The sequence below is a fragment of the Trachurus japonicus genome, chromosome 5 (assembly GCF_045865225.1).
Source record: "Trachurus japonicus isolate A0001 chromosome 5, Traja_1.0".
Lineage (NCBI taxonomy): Eukaryota > Metazoa > Chordata > Actinopteri > Carangiformes > Carangidae > Trachurus > Trachurus japonicus.
In genome coordinates this window covers 12,165,949-12,185,301 of record NC_140911.1, presented here as the reverse complement: position 1 = coordinate 12,185,301, position 19,353 = coordinate 12,165,949, and the positions used below count along the sequence as shown (strand labels likewise).

At 45.9% G+C, this 19,353-nt stretch overlaps 1 protein-coding gene and 1 long non-coding RNA gene across 2 annotated transcripts; one reads left to right on the top strand and one right to left on the bottom strand.

Annotated features, from left to right (window-relative positions):
* Positions 1 to 7,910: 7,910 nt before the first annotated feature.
* On the bottom strand, positions 7,911 to 14,716 carry LOC146987188 (uncharacterized). The gene is made up of 3 exons (XR_015035838.1): positions 14,503 to 14,716; positions 9,524 to 13,855; positions 7,911 to 9,194 (listed from the first exon to the last, which is right to left on the bottom strand). It is a non-coding gene; the product is annotated as an uncharacterized LOC146987188 (long non-coding RNA).
* A 99-nt stretch (positions 14,717 to 14,815) lies between these two features.
* Positions 14,816 to 16,135, top strand: id1 (inhibitor of DNA binding 1, HLH protein). The gene is made up of 2 exons (XM_085776254.1): positions 14,816 to 15,303; positions 15,523 to 16,135. Exons 1-2 carry the CDS (start codon positions 14,941 to 14,943, stop codon positions 15,556 to 15,558), a joined length of 399 nt encoding a protein of 132 aa, XP_085632380.1. The 5' UTR covers positions 14,816 to 14,940; the 3' UTR covers positions 15,559 to 16,135.
* The last annotated feature ends 3,218 nt before the right edge of the window (positions 16,136 to 19,353 follow it).

The window sequence follows — 19,353 nt, the reverse complement described above, 5'->3', positions numbered from 1 at the left end:
ATGTAATGTCCGTCTTGTATTGAACCCCCGAAAAGCGAAATTGTCCCGAAAAATTGAGGTATTTGGATGTTTTTTGGTGTGTCTTTTTGTTACGAAGACAGTTGGTATCCATTTGCAACCGTTATATGGACATGCACTGTTCACAAATTTCAATTTTGGGTGAACTATCCCTTTAATGACACATATGTGAGATAAAAAATTGTTGCACTATTGCACAGTGAGAAAAAAAACACTCATGGATGATGGGTGATGTGTTGGAGGATGGGTTACACCAACGGCTCAGACAGAGCGGCGTCTGAAATCCAACTATATTTTCTCCTACACCTCCTACACTCCCGCTTCTTATGCGTCTTTTCGCTCTATCGCTCTCTGTTTCTCTAGTCTGTAGGCCTGTGTTTACTCACCCACTGAGGCCTCCTTCTAACAAGCTGTCTGTGCTCTGTCCTGCCTGCCCCATCACAGGAGCCTGCTCTCGGGCTTGGCGTACCGACTAGAGCCAGTCTCTGCTCGCTACCAGGGCCCGCACACCCACACCCACTACATTCCTCCACTCGCTGCCAGAGGGGAGGGCGAGGTGTTGGATGAGGTGAACATCAGCGCTAATGGATGGGACAGCCTGGTGCGATATTGCAAGATATTCCTCTCACCAGATCAGCAGGTATGAGGAGCTGCGCCTTGTGCCCCTGGTCTGATACCGTTAGGATGGATGGTATCTGTTAGGCTCATTTTCCTGTGACGTCGTGCTTCATAGGTCTTTTGCCCGTTCAAGAAGATGATTTATCTCTGGGGGATCAGATTCGCTTTGCATCATATCAAAAATAAACCTGCAGCTTAGCAGAGTAAATGGAAAAACAGTACGAGGGGGAAAGAATACCTCTGGAGACACGGGGAGAGAGAAAGAAAAAAAAATCCTGACAAAGGCAGAAAAAGAGAATTATCTCCCCAGCTGTCTGTGCATCAGGAAGTCTCTCCCAGAGAGTCAGCTCTGACCGGCCTGATCACAGAGGCAGCACAGGAAGTCCCACAAAAAGAAAAGGAAGTGAACACCAGCTCCAGGAAGTGAGTTTTTGCAGCTTCGGCTCCACGAAGTCTGGATCCTGAAGGGAGGGGAGGAGGGAGGAGGAAGGGAGGCAACTCCAGCTGAACACCAGAGTGTGAGAGAGGAGGAAAAAGAGAGGGAAAGACGCATAGAGAGGGGAGGGAGAGACAGATTAGGGCGTAGTGACGGCAGTGACAGCTGTCTCCATGCCGCCAGCTGTGTGTCATTTAGTGAGTGCTTATAAAAATGAGCCTGGCACCAGTGAGTGATGATGCTGATGCTGTGGCGCCAGGCGCTCCGCTTCAAATGACATTGGGTGCCACCACTGACTTCCTCTCAACCTACACACACATATACACACACACACACAAATGAGAGAGCACAAAACGCTCGATTCAGCACAAGTAAATGCAGGCTTGTGTTTGTGCAAGGCATATTTTCAGCTGCTCCTCTCCCTCTGTAGTCTCTTACAATAGAAAACTGAAATGTGTCTCCACCAAACATCTAATTACACAATACCGCGATTCAACAGTATCTGAGCAAGCACGGAGCACGTCAGGACAAACAGATTAGTGGCTCCCGTGACAACATCCTCCACCACGTCCCACTCACACACACACCTGTGTTCACACATTCTCTGACTAAGCCCCATCGCTTTGCATGTAAATAGAGTGAGTTGCTGTGGTGAGGAGGTGCTAACTTCCTCTGTGTTGCACCTGGACCGACTTCATCTGCATGAGGAGAGAGGGAGGGAGGGGGTGAGGGGGAGATACAGAGAGAAAAAAGAGAGGACATCAGAGGTGTTAATGGGTTAAAACCTGGTAATTGGGGGGTACTTAGTCGTCCATTGTCGTCGTCAGGTCCGAAGGACAACAGATGAAGCCTCATTTGGATTTCTTAGAGTTCACACGGCAGTAACACCTTTTTGATTCATATTGCAACCCAAGTACTTTTTGTCTTCACCCCAACTTGTCTTTACAACAGGTATACACTTATTATTTATGTATTGTGTATGCCATGTTGTATATACAGTATCATTGTTTTTGGTTAATATCTCATATCAAATCTGCTTCTTACTTTTATCTCCCTGCATCAGATCAACAATCACCTCACATGTCTGTTACAGTATTAACCACATTAAACAATTACAGACTGCGTCTTTACAACTGTAACATATATTTTCAGTGTACAGTATTTTAATGTGCGTCTATGTCATAAACATGCAGTCGTAAAACGCCGGCCAGCCTCGAAACCACATCTCAAAATGTGCTCTTTGAGAACGCTCCAAAATTGAAAGAACCACTTCAGCAGAGAGGCAGAAAATTGAATGACATGTAATAAGAAGGAACAGTTTGACTGTGCACAAACGCAGATAAGTTGAAATCATCACGCCTCAGCTCAGCCGATACGAGCTGTACTACAGTATCTTTGTGTCCTTTACCTCTGGTCCTGTTCATTCTTCCCCTGATAAATGATAGAGCAGAAAACCATATGCTCTCAGTTTACTATCAGCGGCTATCAGGGCCTTACAACAGTATCTACGAGGGCCCGGTCATGGTCAGACCGCAGTTCATCTAAAAACCCTTCAGGCTCACAACTGCTTTTCAGATGGGACTCTGGCATGTTGGAGTCAGCACAGGACACACAGTCATAACATTTGGGTTGGAGTCCTCCAAGCAGACATAATTCAGAACAGCTTTAAAAGCAAAAGCTGATAATATTCAAAATGACTGCTGTCATCATAGTCAAGAGAGTGAGTACTCTGGCTCGGGGCCAGACGACTCACTGCTCTATATTTGGGCATTTCTCCTGTCTTACAATGACTTCACCAACGCAATTTTAGCCCAGGCCCGTGTGTTGTTTCAGTCTCATTTTCAGTAAACTCTGTGATCACCTTGCCTTTGCGTTCCACAGGCCTTTCACTGGGAGCACAAAGAGAGAGAGGGGCATTAGTCCACAAGAAAAGCCCAGCTTTGGCTTCTTAAAGAAAGCAGAGGTTTAGCTCTTTCACTTCCACTGCATTGTTATGCTAAGGCCCAGCTTGGGAATAAGAGTGAACCATTAGCATCTGAAGAAGAGCCAACATCTGAGGGAAACATGTCTTTAAGGCCCCAAAGAAAAGAATCCATGCTGTCTCTCCCTCTCATTTTCTCATTCTCCAACTCACTCACTTGTTCCTCAACTCAACTCTCATTCCTTCGCCATTCGAAGGCCCATTCTCTTTTCTTTCAGTTTCTCCTGCTGGCTCTTTCGGCGCGAAGAGGGATAAGAGATGTATGTGTGTGTGTGTGTGTGTAGGTGGAGAGAGGGATTAGGAATTGAAATGCTTCACGAAACAATGAGTATAGCTCTTAACTCTATATCAAGCATGTTATATTCATTAAATGTTAATATCTGTCAATAAAGATACCATCCACCTGTCTGATGTAACCAAGACGACGCCTGCTTCACCTCCACATTTTGAAGCATTATAGCAACTTGAAGCAACGTTTTGCATAATCATGTCGGAGGTAGTTTCATGACTTTGACTGAGCAGTGTTTGAACATTTTCATTTTTAAGAACCCATGATACTGATTTGAGATCTGCCAATGTACAATAACGATATCATTATGACTTTAATCAGTTGTAGTGTGGCACTTCTTATATCCCTTTTCCATTTTTTATGATTAGCTGTTATTGTCAGGAGGGTTGATTCTGTTTAACAAGGGCGCAAATCTTGTCTTCATGAAAGACCCGGTGGCTGAAAAGCTTCTCATGTGGGTGTGAAGTTAATGTTCAAGGCTTGGGAGGCAGATGAAGAACTAGTGGCCTACTGGTATCAGTTCATATCGAGTATACAATACAATTCACAATACACACATTGCTGTAAGATTAGAAACTGACTCTGTGGCAATTTACTGATACAAGAAACACACTTATATTTTGACACTGACATAGAAACTGTACTTAATCTAGAACAGTCCTGTCACGGCTGATTCTGGATCAGTGTAATGAGGTCAGTGTTGCTGCAGATCCCTATGTGTTGTATCCCTATTGCATTAGAAGAATATAAGCACGTCAGGGGCAAAATAATTTATGAGCCTCTTGAATTAAATGCCATGGGACCAGGGTTTAGTTGATGACTCTGCTGCAGAGTTGTTTAATCACTCTAATGTCTATGATACTTAGCTTCTGTACTAAAATGCATTGTCAGGCAACGTCAACAAAATCAAGGCCCTGCAGATGTTGTGTGTCTCACGTGAGTGCAGACTAATCTGTCCAGAACAGTTGTGTTCCTGGATGAGTGAAACATTATGGCTTCCAAGTGCAAAAGTGACTTCATTTTCCTCACCGTCATGAGCTCAGGTTTGTTTTAAACAGTTTGAACGTTGGCCGTGTGTTGCTGTTGCAGAGCCGGAGCCGGTAAAAGCAGGAGGGGGGCAGCTGTGGGATGATTCACAGCCCCAGCACACATTCGTCATCCTGGGTGGGATCCCACAGACGCTCCCCCGGGTCACAACTGGACATGGAGCGGTGGATCGAATCCTGGAGAGAGAGACACTGATACTGTGAAGATAAACTAACACTGCAGGGCAAAGAGCAACAACTGAGAGAGCCAGAAACTGCTGAGTCACTTGAGTTTTCTGTGGCTGCTGAGGCGTCGGTGTCCTGCTCCCAGCTGGCTGTTGACAAGTACAGGAGCAAGCGATGAGCCGAGTGATAACAACAACACCATCAACAGCAGCAACTGTGAAGCCCGCTGCATGATAAACACATGACTCTGACAGGCAGGGCTTCTCGGTCAAGCCCTTCTAGCTGACTAAAGCTTCGGTGAAGCACACACAGCCATTTGAGGGGAAGGAGAAGAATGACTAAGTCGTGCACCTGCCTCTCTGTCAGAACAACACCGCCAGCGCACTGACAGGAGGGGAAGGGGGTGAGAGGGCTGCATGAAAAAAAGGAATTTCCAAGGACAGGGAAGATGTTGTGAAATCATATTGCGCATGTGGCCGGCACAGCTGCACAGGGAGTGAATCGCTCCATGTGTAACAGAATGAATCACCAGTAGAGTTCCTCAGAAGTCAGATCACACTTTCGTCTCTCTCTCTCTCTCTCTCTAGTTCTCTCTCTACCTCTCTCACACATTCCTCCCTCCTTGTTTTGCTCTCTGCTGTTTTCCATAGTACCGCGCCTTCCTTATCACAGGTGCAAATGGTGAAGTAAACTGACTAGATTATCCACATGTGCCATATATAAGATAACTCCCCAGCCTCCCATACTACACAGGTGCACTACGTATAGACACACACACACATATCAGCAATCACAATGAACAATGCTGAAGTCATCCAAAGTCTCTTCATCAGCATGACATCATGTGGCACATATAACACACACATGGCTCACACACTTCCTCCTCCTTCTTCTAACCCCGGCCACAGTCTAACACAGGTGGCCGACTGCAGCAGCCATAGCAGAATTCCTGCGCTGCTGTTAAGTGACATCTCCTCTGCAGAAGTGTCCTCATCCTCCTCCAGGAAAATCAGATGACTCACTAGGTTATTTACTTCAGATGGATTGCATTAGGGTTTTTATGTCACTGCTAATGGAAGAGGAATGCTTATGGGGGGCTGCTTGTACCAGTAAGTCTCCAGCGTATCACTGCAGATGGTATGAATTGTAATGTCATTATTTATTTTATTTTCCTCGCTGCTGCTGCTGCTGCTGCTGCAGCTCACTACAGGCCTGGCGGTCACACACTATTATTAAAATATCCCCCCTTATTGCATGAAATGATATAATATACAGCATCGAGTGTGCAATCAGAAATGGAGAGAAATGAATTGGAAGATCGTCTATAACCACCACACATTTCACAAACAGGAACAGATTAAATTCGCTGTGCTGTTGTGATCGGCGTCTCGATAGTGATCAATCTAAAGGAATTCAACCTCTAAATTCCACAGTGAATTATGGGATGATGGGAGGAGGAGGAGGGAGGAGGAAGAGGAGGAGGGGGGGGGCAGCTGATTGGGAGCAGCCTCTCATGAAGTGGAGAGGCTGCCGACATCTTTATCTGTGATGCTAAATTGACAGCTTTTGAATGCGTCTTTAATGCAAATTCAATGGCTAAATCCACCCGGAGCCCGGCTCGCTGTAGTGCCCTATAGGGCAGCAGTGTTATCCAGGGTCCCTAAGGACTGTCCAGTGCTGCTCTGTGTGGTCCAGCCCCCCCAGGAGTAGGGCTTGGGGATGGATGGGGTGGGGTGGGGGGCTCTGGGCCTCTGCCTCCCTCTCCTTCTTGTCCTCCTTTGATATCAGGAGTGCTGGAATGGAGGAGAAGCACTGGAGGGAAGGGGAGGGGAGGGGGTGCGCTGGGTCTCCCTAGTTGCCAAGCGAGCGCCATATGGGCAGCTCACTGGTGTTACTGGGGGCCCGGGGCAGTTCCCAGAATTCACATGATAATGAAGCCCGGGGCCATTCAGAGTGCTGGCCTAAAGCTGGGCCTAAGAGCTTTTGATAGCCCCCAGCAGCCTGTAGGCCTACCCACCCCGGGCCCAGCCAGCTTTCCTGCCAGGCCCAAACCACCTGTTTGATTTTCCCAGGGCCCTGCCACAGCAGAGGGAGAGGAGAGAAAGAGGGAGCAGAGAGGAGGAGGAGGAGGAGGAGGAGGGGAGGGGCAGCAAAGGAATGTCTCCCTCTTATTTTGTCACCGAGTGTGTACTTCCCATTCACTTCCTCTTTATAATCCTGCAGCCCTCCCCTCACGTGCACACACACACATACACGCTGTTGCATAAACACAGGCGTGCACGCGAACACACGCACCCGAGTATAACTTAGATGCACACACACACACAGACACACACACACACACCCCTGCTGACCCGCACACAGTCTATTTCCCCTTTTGTTAAAGCCCCTGAAACAATCCCAGGGAGAAGAATGAAGTTTAAAAGTAGGGCACCTTCTGCTGCAGCGAAGTTTCACACAAGCGTATTCCTGGAACAGGGTGAAAATCAGGGCGCTTGTCTTCGCTGTGAGTCTCTCAGCTCTATATGTGGGAACCAGAGGAGGGTTATCTTCAGCGGGCAGCCCGAGGGGACTGGGACACTGGCAGGAGAAGGACCTGGTGGAGGGGGGGGGGGTGCTATTGGTGGTGGATGAGAGGGTGATAGAGAGACTGGGGTGGATGAGGGGACAGCCAGGCGTGAGAGGAGAGGAGAGGAGAGGAGGGATGGGAGGGAGCAGCAGGGTAAGGGAAGCTTGTGGCACTTGCGGGGGGTCGATGTATGTTTACAAGAAGGGCGCATTCCTTCATCGTGAGAATGGCTGCTTGATGCACAGCAATAACACCGGCGGGACGGATGGACAGCCGGGGCAGATGGTCCCAGGCCTCTTTCCCTCTCTCTTTCTCGATAAACAAAGCTTCTGTCCTTGTTTTGTTGAACAGTGGAAGTGAACTTTCAAAGTCAGATTAAAGCAGAAGTAAGCGATCTGGTCGTTTTGGCTAACTTCTTGTCAGCCGCTGGAGTTAGCAGTCCTCGCTCTCGTCCCTACGTCACCACATTCACGCGCAACCCTTGGCTGCACACACAGAGAGGACCGCCCCTTTATGCCGTTCTCTCTCCTCATTGGATACAGGTTGTAGGATACAAGGAAAGTTTTCTCCTCGGCTCAGAGCAGAGCAGAGTGACTGACAGACCCGTGTTTCAGACCAAACACTCTATAAAAGTGATTGCTGTCGGAAGATATAACTATTTAAGACTTATATTAACACAAATATATCACTTACTTCTGCTTTAAGACTTATATTAACACAAACATTCCGCTTACTTCTGCTTTAATTCAGCCACGGGGTTTAAAAATGACAGCTCCAAATAAAAATGCTGATGGCATGTGCACTTTCCTCTCTGACGGGATTCTGCTGCTGGAATGATTCCTGTTGCGAAATCATGTGATGTGATCGCTGTAGCAAAAACATTTGACAGGAGGGAGCAGCGCAGGTGTGCAGGTGTGACGCTATAGTGTGTGTACTCTGCGGCCACTGCTAGTTCCCGGTGTGAAGGCGGGGCAGCGTTCCTACAGTTTAACCAGAAATGCTGCCTTGCTGGGGGCTAAACACCTGCGCTGCACTTACAGAGAAAAAAAGGTGGGGGTTGGTGGGGGCGCACCTTATCTGCTTGTGTTTACCCCCCCCCTCTTCCTCCTCCAAAACACACCTAACAGGGTCTCTAGTTACTGTAGTCCCCTGGCTGAGCTGTTTCTTTTAACACTTTATTCAGGTCAGGTGTACGTGGGGGACATCTGCATAGAAAACATTACAATGACGCCGCACTGTAGCTCTATTGACTGTGACAAGAATATGCACACCTACACCTGTTGCACCTGCGCTGCCTTCTGTAGACCACATGAATAGATAGCCACAGATTCCCACACCCACAAGTAAATTAACTTCCTCTTGCTGTTGCGCCCTCTATACAGCTTTGATAAATAGAAACAACAAACAAGGAGGGGAAACTCGAGCAGGCTCAGATCACAGCTGAGCCAGCAGAGACTGTTAAGGTGGGACTTTAGTGTCAAGAGCATCAGGAGAGAGAAACAAAAACTCCCCAAGGCCCAAATAACTTGATTATACCCGCTCCACAATCAAAACAAAAGTGGCAGGCCCAATCTGTTCACTGTCAATGGCGGCTCTCATTTGTCAAGCCCATCCAAGAGGTTGGTTCTCAGGCGACTTGCACAATGCCCAGTGACAAACAGGAGGGCTCTCCTTTTAGCCCTGCCTGCCACTGGGAAGCCCATCTGAAGTATTAATCTTTGGGTGGAAGAGTGGAGGAGAGGGCTCAGCCTGGCCCAGCCATTGTCCCCAGGCCTGGGCCCTCTGAATGGGGCTTTGTCAGCTCCCCAGCTGCCACTGTCCATGCTCCATCTTTGGGCTTTGGCTCCCATGTCCCCTGGCCGTGCTGACTGGACGCCTCCTTGCAGCTGTGGGGATGTGCAGGGTTTGTGTGTGTGTGTGTGTGTGTGTGTGAGAGAGAGAGAGAGAGAGAGGTCAGGTGACGGACCATTCGTCTCACACACACACACACACACAGAAACACACACAAATACGTGGCTCTACATAGGGTCTTCCTTGTCATTTCAAAGTGGTGGATTCAGTTGCCATGGAATCTGAAAAACAGCAGAATGAGTTCACGTGTTTGATAGATTAGTTTGGTTTCATGTTGAGACGCCATCATACATTTAATTTATCTGGTGAAAACATGTATTTAGAAAAATGGAATAATGGTCATTCTCACACTGATATTAATTTTTATCGCTCTTCTATCTTATTTGACAAAATCACAGAAATACTCTGAGGGACGTTTGTCATTGTTTATGTTGGATATTGATGAGGATCATTTCCCTTTCTTAGTCAGCTATGTGCTTAATTAAAATATGCACAGTGGGTATATATCCATCTAAATTAGCAAACAGTGGATGTAGAACAATGACATTACTGGAGCTGATCTGACGGTTTCCCAGAAGCATTTGCTTGTCCTCCCTCTCTTTGCTACAGCAGGGGGCAGCTGGAAGGCAGCAATCAGGCCTGTCCCCCATAGGCATCTTCTGGCTACCAGCTGGGAACAGCTGGCCTCCCCTTCTGCTGCTGGTGGACCTGGACCCCGCTGGAAGTCCCGGAAAGGAGAAGGCCTCATAGGATCTAACAAACAGGCAGCATTCACACATAGACAGGTTCTGCTAATGAAGAGGCCTCATTAGGCAACATTTACAGTTTCTATAGAGGTGCACCCATTGTTCCAGAGGGCGAGCTACAGCCATGGGGCTCCTCGAGACAATGGAGCACCTCATCAGGTTGTGTTGCGGGTTCCACCGTAAAGTCAGAGTCCGCTGCGTGGTGTCAGCGGCAAACTGTTGCTTAAGTGGAAAAAAAAAAGTAGAGGGAGGGGTGGAATAGTTGCTGGTGGTGCTGGGGGGGGTGATGAGCGGACGGAAAAGGGACTCGGGCGTTATTAGATTTGCAACAAGCCGTAACACTGTCTCCTATTGTGTATCCCTCCACCCCTGCCCTCCCCCAAGCCCCTGACCGTAGAGAACTCTATGCAGCATCCCCTCCTCCCCCTCCTCTTTCTCACCCAGCCCCACCCCAGCACCCCCCCACACCCCCAACTAAAGCTCTCTCACCAGGCAATTGCCACTGGAGTGGAAAGTATTCCAGAGCACAATGCCTATGCTCTCAATGGGTGCTTTAGCATGCCACCAGTGCGCTGTCACCAGCAGATGGGGAGCTAATTAGAAGCCATTAAAGGGCTTTGATAGTGTGTGTGGGAACCAGGCGGAGGGAGATGGCCACAGGGGTGTAGAGGAGGGGTGAGCTCTGGGTCCGGTGAATGCACACACACACACACACACACACATATACACATGTACACAAGTGATAGAGACCAAGCTGTCCTTGCGAGTCCACCAGGGGCCAAGGACACAGAGCAGAGGACACCTGTGGGGGCTTCAAGGGCCTCTGTGCTGCGAGGCTTCGCCACACACTAACTATCAGATGGAGATACTGTTCATGCAACCTGCCCTTGGTTCTCAGGCGGGAGGGAGGGAGGCATCCGTCCACCCACCGTCTCCTGCTGCTGCTGCTGCCCTGCACACAGGAAAAACACCCAACAGGCGGCGAGGCTCCAGTCCGTCTGCGCTGCTGCTGACACATCTCTGAACCAGGACTCCCACAGGAAGTGACTCCCAACCATGGGTCCTCAGTCATTACAGAGGCTGGGCTGCCCAGGGAGGTGCCAGGCCACGCCGAAGCACACCAGGAATCCGGGCGGAAACATACACAACACACACACACACACACACACACACACACACACACACACAGAAACAGTGACATACTGTGTTACAAACTCTCACATCCGGCACAAACTTCCTTCACTTGTACCTGTGACTGATGAGACTGTGAGTGTCACAAATCAATCACCACTCGGCCCAGGATAGATGTGACATTGTGGTGCGGTTAAAGCTTTTTTTGTTGTTGTATCTGACACCACACACACACACACACACACACACACACACACACACACACACACACACACACACACACACACACACACACACACACACACACACACACACCCCTCCCAGTCTCATATGAGCCTCCCCACACACCTGCACACAGGTGTGATCATTATCAAGCAAACAGGAAGAGCCTGACTGGGAACTGGAAACTAATCCCACAGCTGCGAGGAGATGGCCTGTGTGTGTGTGTGTGTGTGTGTGTGTGTGTGTGTGTGTGTGTGTGTGTGTGTGTGTGTGTGTGAGTAAAAATTGTTGAAAACTTGCATGTGGTGCTCTCCTCTCATTATCAAATTCCTCTCAGTTTCTTTTCAACAGTGTATCTCAATAATCATACTGAAGTAAAAAATCCTCTGTCTAAGAAACCATTTATTCTCCTCCACTATGATTGTGGTTTGGTCACTTTCATGTTTCAGGAAGTACTATGAGCGTTACTTATTGTCCCCACAGTAATAATAACATGCAGCAAAAGTGTGAAAGCATTGCTGGAATGTCCCATTTCCTTGAATGAATTCCTGCACCAACTTTTCCCCCCGTGGCTTCCTGTAGTGTGCTTTTGTAGATCTATTTGCTGAAGCGATAAAGAGGGCGTATTAGCTAATATGTTTCCCCTCCAGCAAATGGAAAAGTTTATACTAAAAAAAAAAAAAAAAAAATGCTACTGGGAAACGGTTTGTGTGCTGGCACAAATATAGCCAAGATACACAATGTCCTTAAAAAAAAAGAGAGAGAGAGAGTGAAAGAGAGAGAAGTGTTGTGTTTGCTGTTTGATGGATGCAGGATGTTGCAACAGTAGCTTGTCGCAGAAATAAAATACTAAGTGATAATCGGCTCACATATAACGAGTCCCTTGGGAAATTAATTGTGTGTCAGCGACGAAGGAGGGAATGGGAGCTGGGAGAGGGCACTGCCATTCTGTCAGTTAAAATCAGGAGCTAATATGTTTCACTTTTCTTTCCCCTCCTCTGCCTCATCCCTCTGTCTTCTCTCTCTCCCCTCGCCTTGATGTGCTGTAAACAGGCTAAAAAGGGCCCAGCTGTGTGGAGTTATTGTTGGTGTCAGTAGGAAGTGCTGATAGCTTTTGCAGCTGAACAAAAGCTGGATGAGGGGAGTGGAGGGGCGCTCCAGACACTGTGGCTCCAGCCTAGATTCTCTCCCACAATCCCTGCACCGCACTCCCATTGTTCTACCCACCCGGCCCTCCCTCCGCCCTGTCAGCTGCGACCTAGGACAGAGGGCAAAAAAAGAAAAGGGGGAAAAAAAGAAAGTTTAAAAAAAAAAAGTTTTTACAGGCTACTGCAACAGCTAGAAGAAACAGTCCCGGTGGTAGTTAACTTTGTTAAAAGAAAGCAACGCTGACGTTATCAGTGGGCTGGTATAACATCTGTTCGGATATTAGCAGTGGCTCTTTAAATAGCATTTATATTCAAATCTGAAGAGAAAAAGCTGTTTTTATTCCCTCGGGACAATGTGAAAGATGGTGCATTGTATTCATCTGTACAAATACCACAAAATTCATGTTGACTTATGTATAGCCTATTTGTATTTACAAAAATAAAATAGGAACAGTCACATTCTGCAGATCTTGGCCAATAAAAACAATTATAAGCACAACATAACATGTGGGGTTGTACAGTCGTGAAATGTTACTAATTACTTTTATTACTGTACTGACGCAGAGTTTGACCTACCCATGCTCCATTATTTATATGTTTTGCTACTTTAAATTTTAATTTCATTACATTTCAGAGGGGAAATGATGCACTTGTTGCTCTACCACATTTATGTCACAGCCAAAGTTTAACTACCCTCCAGTATGGAAAGTAGGAAAACTAGACTCACATTGCTACAATATAAAAGTACTGCTTGCACATTAATACTTTAGTATTCATCACGTACTAATATGATAAATTAACAATCATAGGGGTGATTGCTTTACAGGAGTTGCTGCTTTTACTTTTGATACTTTTAGTACAAGTTTCTGATTTTCCTTGGGATCAATAAATATCTATCTATCTATCTATCTATCTATCTATCTATCTAATTTATTCATTATTATAATAATTGATATATTATAATATAGCATTGCATTACTGTTGTTGCAACTATTATCACTGTTGCAGTAAAGTTGTGGAAAATACTTTTTTTCTGTGTTCTTTATTGGTTAATTTATTTGTGTTATTCATAAAACAAGTGTGTATAGCTACAGCTAAATAATCTATTTTAACACTTAAAACTATTTGACATATATCCCAACAAATAAAATGTAACAGAACAGATTGTAGCTACTTGTTCTGTATAGTTTCACAGCGACCACAGGTTTGTAGCTACAGCAGTGACAGCAGGCTGTGTGTGGGAATGCAGCAGTTATTTAGTGTTAAACGCGCTAACAGAATAATACGGAGCCCTCCTCCTCCTCCTCCTCCTCCTCCTCCTGCTCCTGCTCCTCCTCGGCGCTGTTAACCGGCTGACAGCGTCTGCTCTGCAGGTGCGGGGGGCGGTAATCCCATCCCGCTGCTTTTTAAGGTGATAAATGAAACGACAAAGCTCCGGGGCCGGTTTGTTCTCAGGGCTTCGAGTCCGCGCGCCACGCAGGTGAGCCGGAGAAGCCGCGGAGCGCGAGCTCTCTTGTTTGACGTCTCCATGGAGACCGCCCGAGCGGCGCCAGGCTGACAGGCGTCAAGGCTCCGATGAATGGGTGACGTCACCGCGCTGGCGCCTGCCAGTCTGCTCGGGCTTGTTTGGACAATCTGGGGGGAAGATCCAGAGCAGGGCGATGTGATCTGAGTGAGCACACAAGGCTGAGCACACACGGCAGAAACATGTGAAGGAATCCGTGAAGCTGCTGCTCTCACCGGGCTTCCTTTAGCACACACAGCCCGTGAAAAGCTCCGGGGAAAAGAGAGAGAGAGAGGGAAAAAAAAGCAGTTTGTGAGCATAAAAGATATAGTAGCTAGTGGTGGTTTTTCGTGTCGTTGGTGTGGGAATGAGAGCACAGCATGTTTTCCAAAACGATCACCAGTTTGCCCTCACATGGTAACGTTATTAGTCTAATGGTCTGATAAATTGAATAATCTGCTAATCTTCTTTGTGACTGAATTCCAACACAGTTCACAAAAAAGTTTTTTTGTTTTGTTTTGTTTTTTTCCCCGTTGAACCTCATCATCTTGAACTAATTTAAGTTAATAAAAAAAGTGAATCTTTTCCCAGAATTGTTTGGCCCCTGCTGTCTGTGTGATCGGTTGTCTAACTTTACTGTACTACTATTGTCGCCAACATCTGCAGCGCCATCCACAATTGTGAGAGGCAAATCTGGGGCACTGTGGTAGCCTAATTATCATTAGCCATTCATCCTATTCATCCTTTCCCATCCCACACACATTCTCACACTACATACAGAGGCATTCACCACCCCTTGACTGTCCCCAGGCAATCTACACCTGCAGAGTCCCCAAGCCATGGACAGCTGGATTCCCACATATTACCAATAAAAGACACACATTTGTTTCCATTTGTAACGCCATCCCTCAAACAGATTGTAAATCCCGATAACCAGGCGAGCGCAGCCATTGGCTGAAGGCGCGGTTTGGGACCGACCCATCAATACAAACGCAGCCATCTGATTGGCTCACCGCCTTCAAACAGGAGCACTCCGCTACGCCCCCTGCTCCTGCGCTGCTATAAACCGGAGGAGGTTTGCCCATGTGGATGTTGCAAACTGTCAACATTGCCTTGCTCACATCTCCAAGAGGAGGAAAAGCCTCGTTTTGTTCAACTTACTTCTGAACTTTTACCTTTTTCAATCCTGGAAACTACTCCAAGAACACTTATCAAGATGAAGGTTGTCGGATCTACCTGCGCCCTGAAGAGCAAGGTCGGCGGCGAGGACGTAATGCGATGCCTGTCCGAGCAGAGCCTGGCCATCTCCAAGTGCAAGATCCCGCTCCTGGACGAGCAGATGAGCGTCTTCCTGCAGGACATGAACAGCTGCTACAGCAAGCTGAAGGAGCTGGTGCCCACTCTGCCCACGAACAAGAAGGCCAGCAAAGTGGAGATCCTGCAGCACGTCATCGACTACATCTGGGACCTGCAGGTCGAGCTGGACGAGCCGGAGAAGAGTCGCCAGCACTCCGCCGGCAGCATCCCCCGCACGCCGCTGACCACCCTGAACGCAGAGATCGCCAGCATCACAGTTGAGGTAAATATCTCTTCACATGCTCTCATACATACACATGTCGCAGTGCAAGTTCTTTTTTTTTTTTTTGCATTTGAATATACCAAGATATGCAAAGCCCGTGCGTAAAAGTTGCCAAGTTCCCTTTGCGCACCGGGTTGTTGCTTGTTGCTGCTTTGCATTGCATCCTCCTATAGCAGATGTACTAATCATCCCTCTCTCTCTCTTCTTCCTTTCTCGCAGAATGGATGCTCAGATGACAGGATTATGTGCCGCTAAGAGCTGGTGGAGCATCGCACCGTGACCCCCAGAGCGAGCACCGCCAAGAACGAACAAGGCTTAATACCATGATGATGTGACTTTCTCGACCACATCGATTAAAAAAAACCTTGAACTGTGTAAGGGACGTTTCAAACTCCCACCGCTAAAAACAAAACAAAATAAAATAACGTTGTGTGGACGTCCTCCGGCGGCGAGGGGACAGACCTCTGCCAACTCACGGCTCTCGATTCATCAGAGGGTCCGGAGAGAAGAAGACCGGTAGTGTCCAGATAGAGAGAGACTGGGTTAGCCGAGGGACCAAGACAAGATCAGTGCAGCCAGCAGCCGCTCGTTGCTTGTAGAGTTTTTTTTTCCTAAAGAAAGCTAATGTTGCTGTCACGCTCTTTGTATTTTTTCGTGTAAACCATGTAGAGAATTCATCGTTTTGTAAAATGAAAAAAAGTAAAATTTCTCAGATTCTGAGCGACAAACTGTATTGTATATTACAATGCCTCATTATGTGAAGATATTGTTTTCTTACAATGTACTTTATTGGTGTTTTTATTAAAACAAGACAATTATTTTTGAACAAGAATCTTTCTGTGTCACTGTGTTTGTGTGAATGTGTGTGTGTGTGTGTGTGTGTGTGTGTGTGTGTGTGTGTGAGAGAGAGAGAGAGAGAGGGATAGAGAGGGGTGGTGTGTGTGTGTGTGATGTGTAGAATCACATCATACAGTGTTGATTTCTTTACATATAAAACAGCTGGGACTTAAAAGGCTTATTATGGGCTGTTATGGCCTTGTTACCATTGTGATTACCCACAGGCCTACTCCTATAGGCCTACATGTGAATAGCTTTACCTTGTAGCTGAGTAGCTTTTTGGAAGAGTGTAAAGTGGTTGTCACTTAAAAAACAAAAAAGTGCTACACCTGAAGCTGTTAAGTCATTCAGGTAACATAAAACCAAAGCTGGTGGTCAACATAATGGCTCACAGCCAGTTAAATTGGTAATTTGCCTCTCTATGGGTCATTAACGTATCACATTACCAGAGGAAGTCTCCCTTTAAATCGTCAGGTCCACACATCTTGACGAAAGGAGACAAGAGTTTGAAATAAAGTTAAATAAATGAATAAAATCATTGCAGTCATGACTCTAAAGACTGTAGTTGTGTTCAGGGCATTTACAAAGAGAGATTCGGTGATGTAAGGCGGTTTACTGACGATGAAAAATAAAATAAATAAATGAGATAAAAGTTAGTTTCACTTCATAAAACATCCATTTAAATGTGCTGTTTCGATGTGTAATCGCGTAAATCAACTGTTTTCTGGTCTCCACCGGCACCGCAGGGGTTAAAATTGCTTTGGCGAGGCGACTCGTTATAAGATTTATTCTGTCTCCCTGGTGCAATGTTTTTCCCATTTCCCTGCGGTGCGATGCGCACAGCTGCAGCCCCGGCGTGGCCAGTGTGTGATTGTGTTTGTGTGATAGCTTTGTGCCAAGGGCAGGGGAGGGCGGCGGGGCCCAGACTGAGCGGCGCCTCGGCACACCTGGGGAAGTTCAGGTTAAATAGCTCCACATTCCTCAACACACAGCTGATTGAAACATTAACAAACAGTAATCCAAGGGCCAGGCCGCAGATGGGCCGGGAACCACGCCAACACTGCGAGAGAGAGAAAGAGAGAAAGAGAGAGAGAAGAGTGAGTCGCTCTCGGGTAGAGATTCCCACACTACAGTCGTATGTTATAAGTTTACTATTAATATATACACTCCACTTTTTTTTTTTTTTTTTTTTTTTTAAATAGAAACATACTCAGCTCGAGCTGAGGGAAGTGTCAATAAGAATTTAAAATGAATTGTTTAACATGTAAAACTGCCTCAATGTTTCTCCAAATCATAATAGAGTTTCCTCTTTGAACCTTTAATCACTTGTAATTATCTATAAGGCAGATACAAATCTCTTATGTAATCTGCTTGAGCTGTGGAGACAATAAAGACCAGGCCACGGTGGTTTCTCCATTTAAAAAAGAAAAAAGAAAACTCTAAAAAAAAAAAAAATGTATTTTTACTCGTTATTTTATCACTTTATAACCATTTAATCCAATTTATATCTGCTTCACTCCAAATGATTGTTGTTACTTTAATCCCTGTCCATAAACATGAGTCAACCCTCAGCTCTCAGGTTTGTAGTCAGCGCCCCCTGGTGGTTTTACAGTGAACCGCAGCTTCTCTCACAGCGGCGACATCAGCAGCTGAGTGAGGCGATGGAGGTGTTGAAGAAGGGGAAATGTGTAGACAACAGCGCCGCCCTCTGGTGAAGGTTTATATAGCTCAAGTTCTGCATTTAAACATTTGATTGTACTCAGAGAAAGTACGATCAACTAAATAATAATGCATAATAATAATAACAATGCACTGTTAAATCTGTGGCATTAAAATTCAGCAATGATAATCTGATAATACAGAATGAAGCCTGTTTAAAAGCTTCCCACTAAAGCTCCATCAGCAATGGTGGAAATGTAGCCAAGTGTGCTTGCTTAAAATACCCAAGTACTGTACTTTATGGTTCAAACTGTTACTTCAGTGACTTCTTCATAGCCTATTATGTAGGAATTACACCAGACCATCATCAGAAACATGGACCACCAGACTAAAACACACCTTTAGTTTCATCTCTCAGATTCGGGGCCTGTCCTGTCTGATGAAGGTGGTTCATCATCCTCGATCCTGCTGCTGTGACATCTTCACCTGTCGCCTTCGTGTCTCATTATTATTTTTCTGAAGCGACAGAAATATTATATCAAATGTGAAGTGTGGAGGAAGAACATCAACTTCTATGGTAAACCTCCAAACATATTTACTAACATGAACTAGTGACTGTGTAGACCAGTGTTTACCTGTCTCCTGCTGTTGACCTTTCTTGTCTCATCTGAACTCGTCTTGGGAAGCACATGAACTCGTCTCTTAATGAGTTATGATGCTGATCTCTTCCTGACAGTAGCTGCTCTTCTCCTCTAACATTATTCTGTCTCCAATGTCTCACAAACTGCTGCAGATCATACACAGAGATGATACATCAGTGTCATTTTATCTGTTCACTTACTGGTCCTACCCCTTAAGGCTTAATATGCACATTCAGTTATTACTGTGGATGTATATCATTTATGCAATATCATAACTCAGAAATTATGATGTGATCATGTGAATATAGTAGAAGTTAAATATAAATTTAGTAGCTGAAAGTTTTGTCAACAGTTTAAAGTTTAAATGCAGCCTCTAAGTGAGAGTTTGCTGAAGCAGCTGCAGCTCAAAAAGCAGAAAGAACTGAACATCGTCTTGATTTTGCACTCGGAAACAAAAGCAGATAAAGCTTAATATTTTAAGAAATGAACATAATATCAAAAAGCTGCATAGCGTATCTGATGATCTCCAAAAAAAGAAAGCAAAGATTAGAGAAACGTGAAAACAAATGTGTGCGTCAGTGCCTTGTTTTTCTTTCATTAATCCTCTCACAGCCAAAAGATTTATCTTGTGATCCTTCAGGGCAGCTCAACCTTTGAGAAACAGTGATTAAAAAAATACCAAACTGTATATTAAGTAGTTAAAACCAGCTCCACCTCGGAAAGCTGCAACATGATCAGTATTAACATGAGTCACACGGCTGAATTAGTCATCACTGAAGTAAATTCTGCAAATTAAACATCTGCACAATAGTTGTTTTACAGTGTGATAACTAAAGTACCAGTTACAAACAGTTGGACCTACTTTTTCATAGTTTTTGGAAAATAAAGGATGTGAATTCTTCTTCCACCGTGT

Coding starts and splice junctions, on each gene's coding strand:
- id1 (XM_085776254.1), top strand. CDS start 14,941: ATGAAGGTTGTCGGATCTACCTGCGCCCTGAAGAGCAAGGTCGGCGGC. Junction 15,304..15,522: donor TCGCCAGCATCACAGTTGAG/GTAAATATCTCT, acceptor CCTTTCTCGCAG/AATGGATGCTCAGATGACAG.